The sequence below is a fragment of the Chiloscyllium punctatum genome, chromosome 38, assembly GCF_047496795.1.
Source record: "Chiloscyllium punctatum isolate Juve2018m chromosome 38, sChiPun1.3, whole genome shotgun sequence".
Classification (NCBI taxonomy): domain Eukaryota; kingdom Metazoa; phylum Chordata; class Chondrichthyes; order Orectolobiformes; family Hemiscylliidae; genus Chiloscyllium; species Chiloscyllium punctatum.
In genome coordinates, this window is record NC_092776.1 from 16,901,245 (window position 1) to 16,917,611 (window position 16,367).

Sequence of the window (16,367 nt, forward strand, 5' to 3'; positions counted from 1 at the left end):
AACTCACAACTAACCACTTTCTACTTACTGTTATAATACAATAAAACCCTCTCCATTGTTTTCTTTTTACAGTGAATCCTAATACAATTTTTTCTCATGGCCCCAATAATGTTAAATCCCAAATCCCTGCTGATTGATTCGCACATATTTGTTTCTCGTGACACGTTTTCACATTTTCTCCCAACTGCACAGACTTTCATTTGATATTCCGCGAAGAGAGGAGCCAAACACTAACCCGTATGCTGCTGTGGGTAACAGTGCTTCGAATGTGCCTCAAGGTCTGGTGATGTTCTAAGATCTTGTTTCCGCAGATGATATCTACCTGTCAAATCACACAAAAGATGACTCGTGGTTAAACATTTACTAACTCAATGTAAACCTGGAGGGGTGTAGTGTCTTTCTATTCAAGGGAATGGTGCACTTTACACAGAAGTAAAGTTTAACAACAGTGAGGAAATGAGAGGAATAAACATCCCAAATCAGCAGCTGCCCACCAAAACAAGTCACCTCACCATTACTGCACTAGTAAAATCAGTGACCATGTGCCTCCAACCCACTAACCCTTTGTACCATTTCATGCAAAACAATTGGACTTTTCACCCGCACCAAAACCCATTGGTGTAACCCACTGCGCAGAGAACACTCCCAGAAGAGTTAATATAAATGTTACTACAGAATATAAGTTCTTCCTGTTCAGCCCCCTTCTCCTCCCACCCGATCCTCTGTAATGCCCTGGTAACTAGATACACTCCGATCCTCCTCAAAATCAGCAGTTCTCCACTCGCTCATCTACAGAACTGCAGACTACCCATTACTACCTGCATACACTGTGACCAGATCTTGTAATGGCTTTTGGAACTCAAATCAGATGCTGATCTTTTCTTCTCTATAAACATCACATGTGTATTCCTCTTCAAATTTCTTTGAAAGGCTCATTCAAGGTAGTATTTGGTAAGGGATAGCATTGTGCACTGAGGGAAGATATTCCTGGGAATACATCCAGGGAAGTTATTTGGGTGGAACTGTGAAATAGGAAAGGATGATCACCTTATTGGGATTGTATTATAGACTCCCAAATAGTCAGCAGGAAATTGAGAAACAAATTTGTAAGGAGATCTCAGTTAACTGTAAGAATAATAGGGTGGTTATGGTAGGGGATTTTAACTTGCCAAACATAGACTGGGACTGCCATAGTGTGAAGGGTTTAGATGGAGAGGAATTTGTTAAATGTGTACAAGAAAATTTTCTTGTGTGTGATTCAGTATATGGATATACTTACTGGAGAAGGGGCAAAACTTGACCTACGCTTGGGAAATAAGGCAAGGCAGGTGACTGAGGTGTCAGTGGGGGAGCACTTTGTGGCCAGTGACCATAACTCTATTAATTTTAAAATAGTGATGGAAAATGATAGACTGGATCTAAAAGTTAAAGTTTAAATTGGAGGAAGGTAAATTTTAACGGTATAAGGCAAAAGCTTTCAAAGGTTGATTGGGGGTTTGTAGATAAAGGATCGGCTTAAAAATGGGAATCCTTCAAATATGAGATAACAAGAGTCTGGAGACAGTATGTTCCTGTTTGGGTGAAAGGAAAAGCTGGTAGATGTAGGGAATGCCTGATGGTTGGAAAAATTGACGAAGAAAATGAACGAAGCATATGTCAGGCATAGACAGAGAGATCGAGTGAATCCTTAGAAGAGTATAAAGGCAGTAGGAGAATACTTCAGAGGAAAATCAGGAGGGCAAAAAGGTAACATGAGATAGCTTTGGCAAACAGGGTTAAGGAAAATCCAAAATGATTTTATAAATTTATTAAGGACTAAAGGGTAACTAGGGAGAGAATCGTGCCCCTCAAATATCAGCAAGGCAGCCGATGTGTGGAACCACAGGAGATGGGAGAGATACTAAATGAGTATTTTGGATCTGTGTTTACTGTGAAGAACATGGAAGATACAGGATGTATGGAAATAGATTGTAACATCTTGAAAAATGTCCACATTACAGAGAAGGAGATACTGGATGTTTTAAAACGCATAAAAGTGGGTAACTTGTCAGGATCTGATCAGGTGTATCCTAGAACTCTTGGGAAGCCAGGCAAGTGATTGCTGGGCCCCTTGCTGAGATATTTATATCATCGATAGTCACAGGTGAGATACTGGAAGGCGGGAGGTTGGCTAACATAGAATATAGAATGTAGAACATGACAGGGCAATACAGGGCCTTTAGCCCTCGATGTTGCATCGACTTGTGAAATTAATCTGTTGCCCATCTAACCTTCACCGTTCCATTATTATCCATATTTATATCCAATGCCCATTGAAATGCCCTTAACGTCAGCGAGTCTACTACGGTTGCAGGCAGGTCGTTCCACGCCCCTACTACTGAGTAAAGAAACTACCCCGATATCTGTCCTAAATCTATCACTCCTCAATTTAAAGCAATGGCCCCTCATTTTAGCCTTTACCATCCAAGGAAAAGAGCTCTTACTGTCCACTCTATCTAACCTTCTGATTATCTTATACGTTTTGATTAAGTCACCTCTCAACCACTTGCTCTCCAATGAAAACAACCTCAGTTCCCTCAGCCTTTCCTTGTAATACCTTCCTTCCATACCAGGCAACATCGTAGTAAGTCTTTTCTGAACCCTTTCCAAAGCTTCCACATCCTCCCTAAAATGCAGAACTGCAGGCAATACTCCAAAATGTGGCCTTACCAGTGTCTTGTACAGCTGAAGCATGACATCGTGGCTCCGAAACTTAATCCACCTATCAATAAACACCAACACTCCATATGCCTTCTTAACAACCCCATCAATCTGGGTGGCAATTATCAGGGATTTGTGCACCTGGACACCGAGATCTCTCTGTTCATCTACACTGCCAAGAATTTTACCGTTAGCCCAGTACTCTGCATTCCTGTTACTTCTTCCAAAGTGAACTACCTCACACTTTGCTGCATTAAACTCCATTTGCCACTTCTCAGCCTAGCTCTGCATCTTATCTATGTCCCTCTGTAACCAAAACATCCTTTGGCACTATCTACAACTCTTAGTGTCATTTACAAATTTACTAACCATCCTTCTACGCCACATCCAGATCATTTATAAAAATGACAAACAGCAGTGGTCCCAAAACAGATGCTTGCGGCACACCACTGGTAACTGAGTTCCAGGATGAACATTTCTCATCAACCACCACCCTCTGTCTTCTTTCAGCTAGCCAATTTCTCATCCAAACCACTAAATCAGCTTCAATCCTGAAACTCCTTAATTTGTGCAATAGCTTACCGTGTGGAACCTTATCAAACGCCTGACTGAAGTCCAGAAACACCACATCAACCGCTTTACCTTCATCCACCTGTTTTGTCAACTTCTCGAAGAACTCAATAATGTTAGTGAGACACGGCCTACCATTCACAAAACCATGTTGACTGTCCCTAATCAAACTATTCCTTTCCAGATAATTATAAAATCTATCTCTTATAACCTTTTCCAACACCTTACCCACAACCGAAGTAAGGTTCACTGGCCTATAATTACCAGGGTTGTCTTGACTTCCCTTCTTAAACTAGGGAACAACATTTGCTATCTTCCGGTCTTCTGGCACTACACATGTAGACAACGACGACATAAAGAATGAAGTCAAAGGCTCTGCAATCTCCTCCCTAGCTTCCCAGAGAATCCGAGGATAAATCCCATTCAGCCCCAAGGTCTTATCTATTTTTAGATCTTCCAAAATTGCTAAAACCTCCTCTTTGTCAACTTCAATCCCGTATAATCTTGTAGCCTTTATCTCCATATTTTCACTAACATTGCCCTTTTCCAATGTGAATACTGACGAAAAGTATTCATTAAGCGCTTCCCCTATGCCCTCAGATTCCACACACAACTTTCCATTAATATCTTTGATTGGCCCTAATCTTACTCTAGTCATTACTTTATTCCTGATGTACCTATAGAAGGCCTTAGGGTTTTCCTTGTACCTATCCGCCAACTACTTCACATGTCCCTCCTGGCTCTTCTTAGCCCTTTTCTGGCTAACCTATAACTCTCAACATGGTGCCACTATTTAAGAAAGGTGCTAAGAAAAAGCCAGGGAAGTATAGATCAGTGAGCCTGACATCAGTGGTGGGCAAGTTGTTGGAGGGAATCCTGAGGAACAGGATTTACATGCATTTGGAAAGGCAAGGATTGATTAGGGATAGACAATATAGCTTTGTGCGTGGGAAATCATGTCTCACAAACTTGATTGAGTTTTTTGAAGAAGTAAAAAGAGGATTGATGAAGTCAGAATGGTGACCGTGATTTATATGGACTTTGACAAGGTTCCTCATAGTAGACTAGTTAGTAAGAACTCGAGGGCACAGGTTTTGGGTGAGAGAAGGAAGATTTAAAAGGTACCCAAGGGACAGAGGGTGGTGCATGTATGGAATGAGCTGCCAGAGGAAGTGGAGGGGGCTGGTACAATTACAACATTTAAAAGGCATCTAGATGGGTGTATGAATAGAAGGGGTTCAGAGGGAAATGGCCAAAGTGCTGATAAATGGGACTAGATTAGGTGAGGTTATCTGGTCGGCATAGATAGTTGGACTGAAGGGCTTGTTTCCGTGCTGTACATCACTATCAAGCTATCCCGGTTCTGAATTCCACTGGGAAAATGCATTCACAGATTGCAGCCCTGAATTCTGCTTTTTCCAAGGACATCACTTCACTGGCACAATTTGAAACTGCATGTTCAGTCATATCTACCAGGGCAGTCCCTCACAAATGGGGTTGGCTTATTTGCAATTCAATTCCATGACCTCTGACATGGCTGATAAGTCTTGTACACAATCTGCAGATTCTGTCACGTTTTGGGGATACTGCTTGAAGAGTTGAGTGAATGGAATATTTGGAAGCTTATGCACTCCAATCGATACCTCAATTTGTCCCTACATGTTCCCAATGTTCTCTCAACATGTGAAATGCTTTCTCAAATGGACCTTCTGCATTTTGGTGAGCTACAGGCCCACAGTAAGCAGAGATTTCTGACCCCTTGAGGGGTGCTTTGAGGACATCACTGAGATGTTTCCTCTATCCTCCTGATGTAAGAACAATAAAACACATGTCTCTGCCTGGTGGAGCTGTACGATTGACATGGCCCGGGAGAGGACTGGATACAGTGCCAAATACTGGCTAGGGGCACGTGGATTCAATTGAACCAACAAAGGTCTTTGCCGTGAGCAGCAAGTGAGCCAGAGCCAAAAGACTGGCTTTAGAAAAGCAACCCAGAATTGTCAGCTTGAAAGACAACCTGTCAGATGACTTTCAGTGACAGTTGTGTTGCTGCTTCCAATCTTCAGTCAACATTGTGTTTCCAATTTTTTTTGGTAAAATCCCACCAAAAAGCCACAAAGTTGCAAAGTTCAGTAGAAGCCGTTCTATTTGTAGCTGGCAGCAATTCTCAGTAGAGTGCTCTGGTGGAAAATCTGATTGAATAAACAATGAGATTCTGGAATCATTTTAAAGCTTTGGTAAATCAATTGGATGAATCATAATGGGGTGTAAGTAGCACACATAATTAAAGGGGAGGGTTAATAGAGAACAGAGAAAAAGGGAGAAGCACTTGGCACACTATCCTGACCCTAATGATTTAGCATCATTACGCTAAGCATTTTTGGCTTTGGAGAGAGCTCTGCCGTGACCACCTTTCTATCCACTGGGTTTGGAGAATTTTCTAAAGGTGCACAGATAACCTACAGCACTGTAGAAGTCAGTTAACATACATGTTTCGCTAAGCCGCATGGTGATATGGTGAGTACTTTGGCTCTTTCCGATCATTACACCAGTATGGAAATGTTGCAAAGAGGAAACAGAAGGCTGATCCTCATTCGAAGGACTGGTCTGCAGCAAACCTTGGGCTTTCCAATCTTGAAGAAATAAACTGGTTGCATATTAGTAGCATTTGGAAGAATAATTGGGAAGATATACCTGGGGCATTTCAAAATTAAATAGTAGAGGAATGTGGAAACAGTTCAAAAAGGAAAAGGCAACTTAACACTGATGTCATTTTACACAACGAAGAAACTTGTGGACCGGAAACATCAATGGAATATCAGAACTATTCAGGTTATCAACAGGGATTGTGAGTGTTACTTGGGTTGGGTCAAATGGTCTTAACTCAGCATTCTGGTCATCATGCCATAGGAAGGATGTTATTAAACAGGGAAGGATACAAAAAAGATTTACAAGGATGTTACCGAGACTGGAAGATTTGAATCATGAGGAAAGGTTGGATAGGCTGGGACTTTTTTCCCTGGAGTGTAGGAGTCTAAGGGATGATCTTATAGAGATTTACAAAATTATGAGGGGCAAAATTATAAGGTGGTTAACGAAGGTTTTTTCCTCAGGGTAGGAGTCCAAAACTAGAAGGCATAGGTTTAAAGTGACAGGGGCATGATTTAAAAGGGACCTGTGGGTGGTGCATATATGGAATGAATTGTCAGAGGAAGTGGTAGAAGTGGACACAATTAAATCATCACAACAGTTAAAAGACATTTGGTCAGGTACATGGATAGGAAAGGTTTAGAGGGATATGGGGTAAAAACAATAATTGCAGATGCTGGAAACCAAATTCTGGATTAGTGGTGCTGGAAGAGCACAGCAGTTCAGGCAGCATCCAACAAGCAGCGAAATCGACGTTTCGGGCAAGAGCCCTTCATCAGGAATAAATGCAGTGAGCCTGAAGCGTGGAGAGATAAGCTAGAGGAGGGTGGGGGTGGGGAGAGAGTAGCATAGAGTACATTGGGTGAGTGGGGGAGGAGATGAAGGTGATAGGTCAGGGAGTGGAGGGTGGAGTGGATAGGTGGAAAAGAAGATAGGCAGGTCGGACAAGTCCGGACAAGTCAAGGGGACAGTGCTGAACTGGAAGTTTGAAACTAGGATGAGGTGGGGGAAGGGGAAATGAGGAAGCTGTTGAAGTCCACATTGATGCCCTGGAGTTGAAGTGTTCCGAGGCGGAAGATGAGGCGTTCTTCCTCCAGGCGTCTGGTGGTGAGGGAGCGGCGGTGAAGGAGGCCCAGGACCTCCATGTCCTCGGCAGTGTGGGAGGGGGAGTGGAAATGTTGGGCCACGGGGCGGTTTGGTTGATTGGTGTGGGTATCTCGGAGATGTTCCCTAAAGCGCTCTGCTAGGAGGCGCCCAGTCCCCCAGTGTAGAGGAGACCACATCGGGAGCAACGGATACAATAAATGATATTAGTGGATGTGCAGGTAAAACTTTGATGGATGTGGAAGGCTCCTTTAGGGCCTTGGATAGAGGTGAGGGAGGAGGTGTGGGCACAGGTTTTACAGTTCCTGTGGTGGCAGGGGAAAGTGCCAGAATGGGAGGGTGGGTCGTAGGGGGGTGTGGACCTGATCAGGTAGTCACGGAGGGAACGGTCTTTGCGGAAGGCGGAAAGGGGTGGGGAGAGAAATATATCCCTGGTGGTGAGGTCTTTTTGGAGGTGGCAGAAATGTCGGCGGATGATTTGGTTTATGCGAAGGTTTGTAGGGTGGATGATGAGCACCAGGGGCGTCCTGTCCTTGTTACGGTTGGAGGGGTGGGGTCTGAGGGCAGAGGTGCGGGATGTGGACGAGATACGTTGGAAAACATCTTTAACCATGTGGGAAGGGAAATTGCGGTCTCTAAAGAAGGAGGCCATCTGGTGTGTTCTATGGTGGAACTGGTCCTCCTGGGAGCAGATACGGCGGAGACGGAGAAATTGGGAATACGGGATGGCATTTTTGCAAGAGGTAGGGTGGGAAGAGGTGTAATCCAGGTAGCTGTGGGAGTCGGTGGGTTTGTAAAAAATGTCAGTGTCAAGTCAGTCGTCACTAATGGAGATGGAGAGGTCCAGGAAGGGGAGGGAGGTGTTAGAGATGGTCCAGGTAAGTTTAAGGTCAGGGTGGAATGTGTTGGTGAAGTTGATGAATTGCTCAACCTCCTCGCGGGAGCACGAGGTGGCGCCAATGCAGTCATCAATGTAGCGGAGGAAGAGGTGGGGAGTGGTGCCGGTGTAATTACGGAAGATCAACTGTTCTACATAGCCAACAAAGAGACAGGCATAGCTGGGGCCCATACGTGTGCCCATGGCTACCCCTTTGGTCTGGAGGAAGTGGGAGGATTCAAAGGAGAAATTGTTAAGGGTGAGGACCAGTTCGGCCAAACGAATGAGAGTGTCGGTGGAAGGGTACTGTTGGGGACGCCTGGAGAGGAAAAACGGAGGGCTTGGAGGCCCTGGTCAGGGCGGATGGAGGTGTAGAGGGATTGGATATCCATGGTGAAGATGAGGCGTTGGGGGACGGGGAAACGTAAGTCTTGGAGGAGGTGGAGGGCGTGGGTGGTGTCTCGAATGTATGTGGGGGGTTTCTGGACTGGGGGGATAGGACAGTGTCGAGGTAGGTAGAGATGCGTTCAGTGGGGCAGGAGCATGCTGAGACAATGGGTCAGCCAGGGTGGTCAGGCTTGTGGATCTTGGGAAGGAGGTAGGACCGGGCAGTGTGGGGTTCCCGGACTATGAGGTTGGAAGCTGTGGGTGGGAGATCTCCTGAGGTGATGAGGTTCTGTATGGTCTGGAAGATGATGGTTTGATGATGGGGGGTGGGGTCATGGTCGAGGGGGCAGTAGGAAGAGGTGTCCTCGAGTTGGCGTTTGGCTTCAGCGGTGTAGAGGTCAGTGCGCCAGACTACCACTGCGCCCCCTTTATCCGCTGGCTTAATGGTGAGGTTGGGATTAGAGCAGAGGGATTGGAGGGCTGCGCGTTGTGAGGGTGAGAGGTTGGAGTGGGGGAAGGGGGTAGACAGGTTGAGGCGATTAATGTCCTGGCGGCAGTTGGAAATGAAGAGGTCGAGGGCAGGTAATAGGCCAGCGCGGGGTGTCCAGGTGGATGCAGTGTGTTGGAGGTGGGCAAAGGGGTCCTCGGAAGGTGGGCGGGAGTCCTGATTGTGAAAGTAAGCTCGGAGGTGGAGGCGACAGAAGAAGTGTTCGATGTCACGGCGTGTATTAAATTCATTGATGCGTGGACGGAGGGGATGAAGGGAGTCCTTTGCTGAGGACTGATCGTTCGTCCTCAGTGAGTGGGAGTAGAGGGATATGGACCAAACGCGGGCAAATTTGAGTAGTTAAGTTTCGGAAACTTGGTCAGCATGGACTGTTTCCATGCTGCGCACCTCTATGACTCTATTGTAGTGAATTATTTTGTACAACTTTCAGATCATTTCCCAGGACTGTCTATCCTCATCGTGCTTTACTTTCACTCAATTATTGGGTTTAATTTCAAAACAAATTTATTTTTAAGGAAGCTTTTGGTAGCTTTAAGGCAGTTCTGAAAAAGCATTGACTTTACTTTCTCACCACAGATATTCCCAAACCTGCTGAGGTTCTCCATCAATTTCTGTTTTTGGTTCAGATTTCCACCATCTGCTTCATTTGCTTGCTCTAGATGTTTAGATAACGAAGTTAAACTATACAAAGCTTGGTTTATTGTGGCATCTCTGTTTTTATTATTTTAAGGCACTCCATTGTGCCCTGTCTAGCATCCAACTCCCAATCAAGGGCAGTGGGTGCACTCAGACTAACAGTCTCAAAGTCTGTCAGTGGGGCCCTCTCATTTGTTACTGTCAATCGAAGATGGCCTCTTCAAAGATCGGTCACTGAGACAGGGTCTTGCAATTTAAAGAGATGCATTGATCTGACATTCAGCAACTCCCTGCAACAGCTCTGTGCTCACCATTGTCTGGAACATTATGGTCAGCAAACAGTACTTCACAGAGTAATGAAATACACATAAAGTAAAATCACAAAGGTACTAATCAGGAAATAACTTTCCATTCCTAAGCTAAAGTAAGGAGTTTTTGTTCCTCAGGGTCCTGAGTCTTTGGAACTCTCTTCCTTAAAAGGCAGTCAGAGCAGTTATTTTTGAGGCACAGTTTAATATTTGTAAGCAAGGGGGTGTAATATTATCAGGGTAGGTGGTCATGTGAAATAATTAGATCAGATACTGATTGGCAGAACAGGTATCTCTATTGACCTGAACGAAGCCTGTTCCTTCTGCCAATTTGTATGTTCAAATTTAGGTTTGGAAGATACTGTTGAAGAAATCTTAATGAGTTACTGCAGTTCATTTTGTGGATGATCTACCTTCGTGTCTTCACTGCAGGGACTGTCATTCAGTACCTGGATACTTCAGGACTCAGTCTGACATGCTGTTAATTTGCATCTTTTTATGTATTAAATGATCATTTTTAAAAATCTTCGCCACACTGGCAGATGCGGGAGTCCCTTGAGCATTTGAGTAACCTTCAGATGTGTGATTTATGTAAATAATTGCAAAGCAGCACAAGCCTGCAGATGAGGCAGCACTTAATCACTGAGGAAGATCGAAAGCTAATTATATAAACCAGTACATGTTTACTGGAGAGGCTGCAAATGGCACCTGGAGATTAGGTGGAGAGCTACTGAATAGATGTGGCTCCTGAATTATGTGAAACAAGGAGAGGGAGGCTACCTTCCTGAATTGGACAGAATTTGTCTATAAATAATAGAGGGAGAGAGAGAGGAAACAGACATTAAAATAAATGAGAGAGAGAAGATAAAGGAGAGAGAAAGAAAAAAAGGAGAAATAAACAGAAAAATAATGGCAGAGGAAAAAATGACAAGAATGCAAAGAAATATACAGAAAAGGAGAAAAAGAATGAGACAGAACAAGAAAGAAAAAAGAAAAGTAAAAGGGCATGAAGAGAGAGAGATAATGGGAGAAAGATGGAGATGTATCAAAAAGGAGAGAAAAAAGAAATTAGAGAAAGAGAATGGAAAAATATCAAAAAAAGTTAAAGTAAAAATGTTTGAAATAAATGGAAAGAGATGGAAGAAAATATGAGAGTATAGAGAAAGAGAAACATCTAAATAAATATTGCCTCTATCACAACAAAGTCAAAAAGTGTGGCACTGGAAAAGCACAGCCGGTCAGCAGCATCCGAGGAGCAGCAGAGTCGACGTTTCGAGCATAAGCTCTTCATCAGGAATCCCTCTCCTGCTCCTCAGATGCTGCCTGACCGGTTGCGATTTTCCAGTGCCACACTTTTTTGACTCTGATCGCGAGCATCTGCAGTCCTCACTTTCTCCTAGTTGATCTATCACAACAAAGCCAAGTATCTCCTGGAGTGTGTACTCTCTGTATTGGTCTTTTAAAAAGTAGTCTCTTTGTCTGAAGCTCGTGGACCCGGAGTAAATTCAAACTCCTGGGCAGCCTTCTCTTCCTCTCAGACCTTCATAAGGGACCCACCTGTCTTATTTTTAGTGACAGAAGAAATAATGCAAACTGGAATAGCTTGGTTTTATATGCAATTGCTTTCCAGAGCTGCTCCTCTGTCTTTGGTTTAATATAACTAAGAAAAATGGCACTGGGGTTAAACACACCATCTGATTCCTCTCTGCAACATACAGTAACAGAACAACAGCACTGGGGCATTATACAACATCTATCCCCTCAGTGACAAAATCAATTGAACATGTAACATGAACCCCCCCTTTTTGTTTCATCATATTACCCAACTCAATCATGAAACAAGGAGACTTGGTTTTAGTTCTCCTATCTTTTTGCACTTGATGGAGTGTACCTAAAAAAATCTGAAATATCTTCTATGTACATATCATCCAATGTTCCATTAAGTCTTTTTCCCTATCAGTCTTTGCCTAAATCCCTCTTCATCAAATTCAAGTTAGTTCATTTCCAGTTTAGAAGTTCTACTTTAGACTGTCCCTTGCTTGTACTCATTACTAATCTAATCCGTTTGGTATGATCACTTTTGCCTGGTGTTCTTCACAGACCCTTGGTTCACATCACTCCACAGTCCTAGAAACAGCAGTATCTTCTTTATAGTTGGACGAAAAACATAGAATTATAGAATCATAGAATCCCTAATGGGTGAACAGGGCGATTCGGCCCATCAAGTCCACACCGACCCTCCAAACAGCACCCACGCAGACCCACCCCCTGACCCATCCCCATAACCCTTTTTTTCTCATGGTTATATCACCTAACCGACATACCCACTGGATACCATTGGCGATTTAGCATGCCCAATTCACCCAACCCGCACATCTTTGGACAGTGGGAGGCAACTGGAGCACCCAGAAAAACCCACACAGACACGAGAAGAACATTCCAACAGGTTTATTTGGAAGTACAAGCCTTTGGAGCGCTGCCCCTTTGTCAGGTAGCCAGTGGGGTAGGATCATAGGACACAGAATTTATAGTAAAACATCAAAGTGTCATACAACTGATGCAATGTATTGAACAAACCTAGATTGCTGTTAAGTCTTCAATCATTTAGCATGGGAATGAAGGTTTTGAGTGATTAGTATGTATATCCCTGAACTTCTTTCAAGTCACAGTCCCATGATAACTTGAAACTTTATAAAAACAAAGTGACATCTCAGATCTCAGCTCAGACTGCATTAAAGGTATGAGGTTAGAATCTATCTGCATCCCAACCTTGAGTCAGACTGATTCTATTTCCAAAGTAGGAATTTATAAAATGTCACACGGACTGACTGCCTACAAATTGTATGGTTCTAAACAAGATAGAATGTATCTGCAAATGCATTCAACTTAAAGACTTAACAGCATTCTAAGTTTGTTCAATATATCACATCAGTTGTATGACACTTTGATCTTTTACTACAAATTCTGTGTCCTATGATCCAGCCCCACTAGCTACCTGATGAAGCAGCAGCACTCCGAAAGATGTACTTCCAAATAAACCTGTTGGACTATAACCTGGTGTTGTTGTGTGATTTTTAACTTTGTCCACCTCAGTCCAACGCAGGCACCTCCTTCTTATACAGTTCACTTCTATCCCAGAAGAGATTCCAATGACCCAAAAATGTGAACTCTTCGCCCCTGCACCAGCTCCTCAGCCATATAAAGAACAAAGAATAAAGAAAATTTACACCCAGGAACAGGTCATTTGGCCCTCCAAACCTGAGCCGATCCAAATCCACCATCTAAACCTGCCTGTTTCCACACTGTAAGTAATCTAATCTAATCTGTATTCCTCTGCTCCCAACCTTCTCATACATCTATACAGATGCATCTTAAATGAATCCACCATGCCTGCCTCTACTACCTCTGCTGGCAATGTGTTCCAGACACGTACCACCCTCTGTGTAAAGTACTTGCAGCGTGTACCCCCCTAAAACTTTTCACTTCTAACTTTGAAAGCGTGACCTCTCGTTATTGAATCCTTCACCCTGGGAAAAAGCTTATCCCTATCTACCTTGCCTATACCCTTCATGATTTTGTAGACCTCAATCTCCTTTTTTCTAATGAAAACAATCCTAACCTACTCAACCTCTCTTCATAGCTCACACCTTCCATACCAGGCAACAGCCTCATAAACTGTCTCTGCACCCTCTCCATAGCGTCCACATCCTTTTGGTAATGTGGCAACCAAAATTGTACATAGTATTCTAAATGTGGTCGAACCAATGTCGTGTACAATTTTAACATGACCTGCCAGCTCTTATTCTCAATACCCTCTCCGATGAAGGCAAGCATACCAGATGCCTTCTTGATCTCTCTATCCACCTGTGCAGCAACCTTCAGAGTACAGTGGACCAGGACTCCCAGATCTCTCTGCTCATCAACTTTTCTCAAGGATCTTCTGTTTACTGTATAATTTGCTCTAGAATTAGAGACTTACCAAATGCATCACCTCACATTTGTCTGGACTGAACTCCATCTGCCACTTCTCCGCCCAACTCTCCAGTCTATCTATATTCTCCTGTATTCTTTGACAGTTCCCTATGCTTTTGCTACTCCATCAATCTTCGTGTCATCTGAAAACTTGCTGATCATACCAACAGTGCCCTCTTCCAGACCATTTATGTATATCACAAACAACAGTGGCCCCAGTACTGATCCCTGTGGAACACCATTGGTCACGTTTCTACATTTCGAGAAACTCCCTTCAACTACTACTCTCTGTCTCCTGTTGCTCAACCAGTTCTTTATCCACCTAGCTAGAACACCCTGCACACCATGTGACTTCACTTTCTCCATTAATCTACAATGGGGAACCTTATCAAACACCTTGCTAAAGTCCATGTATATGACATCTACAGCCCTTCCTTCATCTAACAACTTGTTTGCTTCCTGAAAGACCTCCATTAAGCTGGTACGGCACAATCTCCCCTGCACAAACCCATGTTGCCTAACACTAATAAGCCCATTGTTTTCCAAATATAAATAGATTTTCTCCCTCAGTGCCTTCTCCAGCAACTTTCCGACCACTGATGTCAGGCTCAATGCTCTGTAGTTACCTGAAATATCCCTACAACATGAGCAACCCTTCAGTCTTCTGGCACCTCACCTGTATTTAAGCATGCTACAAAGATATCTGTCAGGGCCCCAGCTATTTCCTCTCTCGCCTCCCTCAGCAACCCGGGATAGATCCCATCCAGTCCTGGGGATTTGTCCACTTTAATATCCTTTAGCCTACCCAACACATCTTCCCTCCTTATGTCAATGTGATCTAGAGTAAACAAACTTCCATCTCTAATCTCAACATTCATCATGTCCCTCTCCTCAGTGAACACTGATGCAAAGTAATCATTAAGAATCTCACCCATTTTCTCAGGTTCGACACACAACCTTCCTTCCTTATCCTTTAGTGGACCAACCCTTTCTCTAGTTACCCTCTTGCTTTTTATATATGAATAAAAGGCCTTGGGATTCTACTTAATTCTGTTCACTAAAGTTATTTCAAGACCCCTTTTAGCCCGCTTGATTCCTCATTTAAGATTGGTCCTACTCTCCCGATATTCCACCAAGGCCCGTTTTGTTCTTAGCTGCCTGGACTTTATGTACATTTCCCTTGGCTAGTCGCACGATTTCTCCTGCCATCCACAGTTCACGAATCTTGCCTTTCCTATCCCTTGTTTTCAAAGGGACATGCCTATCCTGCACTATCTTTGAATGCCTCCCACATATTAATTGTGGTCTTCCCTTCAAATAGCTATGTCTAATCCACATTTCCCAGCTCTTGCCAAATTTTGATATAATTAGCCTTGGTCCAGTTTAGTACTCTTCCCTTAGGACCACTCTCACCTTTGTCTACGAGTATTCTAAAACTTACAGAATTGTGGTCACTATTCCGAAACAAATCCCCCACTGCAACTTCTACCACCTGGCCTAGCTCATTTCCCAACACCAGGTCCAATATGGCCCCTTCCCTCATCGGACTACTGACATACTGATACTCACACTCATACACACGCTCTCTCATACACACACACACACACACACATATAGCCCCCCACACTCACATTCACGCACATACCCTCTCACAGGCCTATACTCCATCACACTCACACACAAACACACTTTATCAAGATTGCACACACGCAAACACACGCTCTCTCACGTGCACTTACACTCACTCACTCTCTCATGCATGTGCACACATGTACAAGTCTGTGGGGTGAATTTGAATTTGCAGAATTATATTTGCAGATACATTCTATTTTGCTCAAAAATGCATAATCTCTGCAGACAATCCATGTAATATTTTGTAAATTCCACTTTGGATATAGAACCAGTCTGACTGAAGATTGGGATACACATAGACCCTAAACTCACACCCTTAACGCATTGTCTGAGCTGAGATGTCATCTTTTTTTATAAACCTTAAGTTAAATTGAGAATGTGACTGAAAAGAAGTTCTGGGATTTACATATTAATGAATCGAAACCTGCAACCCATTCTAATGATTAAAGACTTAACAACAATCTAGGTTTATTCAACATATCATTTCAGTTGCATGATACCGTCATCTTTTTGCTATAAATTCTGTGTCTTATGGTCCTGCTCCACAACTACTTTATGAAGATGCAGTGCTCCGAAAGCTAAAGCTTCCAAATAAATCTGTTGGTCTATAACCTGGTGTTGTGTGATTTTTAATTTTATTTATTGTAATTATTGTAATTCTTGTGAAGTACAAGAAACTGATCAGTGTTTTCTGTTAACTTTATTCCATCAGACAGGTAAATTGGGGATTTGCTTTTGGGGTGACCTAGGAGTAGTGGGGCTTGAGAATCAGTGCACTTTCCCAAGTTGGTCACAACACCTACCTGACAGACTGGGTCCAATTCCAGCTTCTTTCTAATGAACTTTTCAACATGTCGAATAGTTGCCTCCTCTGACACACGAATGTATTTCTTTTGCAGTGGCTGAATGAAAAACAGGTAATCAGCTTAGAAGTTAAAGGAGGCACAGATTTAAAAGGCAAAATAGCCACCTTCTGTTGGTATATAAATAGATGCCAGAAGCCCTCATTTCATACTTAACACAC

The 16,367-nt window shown here is 43.3% G+C and overlaps 1 protein-coding gene across 2 annotated transcripts in view; it reads right to left on the reverse strand.

Annotated features, from left to right (window-relative positions):
- pcgf6 (polycomb group ring finger 6) overlaps positions 1 to 16,367 on the reverse strand; it is a 90,812-nt gene that overhangs the window by 35,112 nt on the left and 39,333 nt on the right. For both annotated transcript variants that reach the window (XM_072557295.1, XM_072557294.1), the window contains exons 8-9: positions 16,143 to 16,245; positions 236 to 318 (exon numbers count right to left, since the gene is read on the reverse strand). In XM_072557295.1, the coding sequence (XP_072413396.1) occupies positions 236 to 318; positions 16,143 to 16,245 (186 nt within the window). The remainder of the gene's footprint in view (positions 1 to 235; positions 319 to 16,142; positions 16,246 to 16,367) is intronic.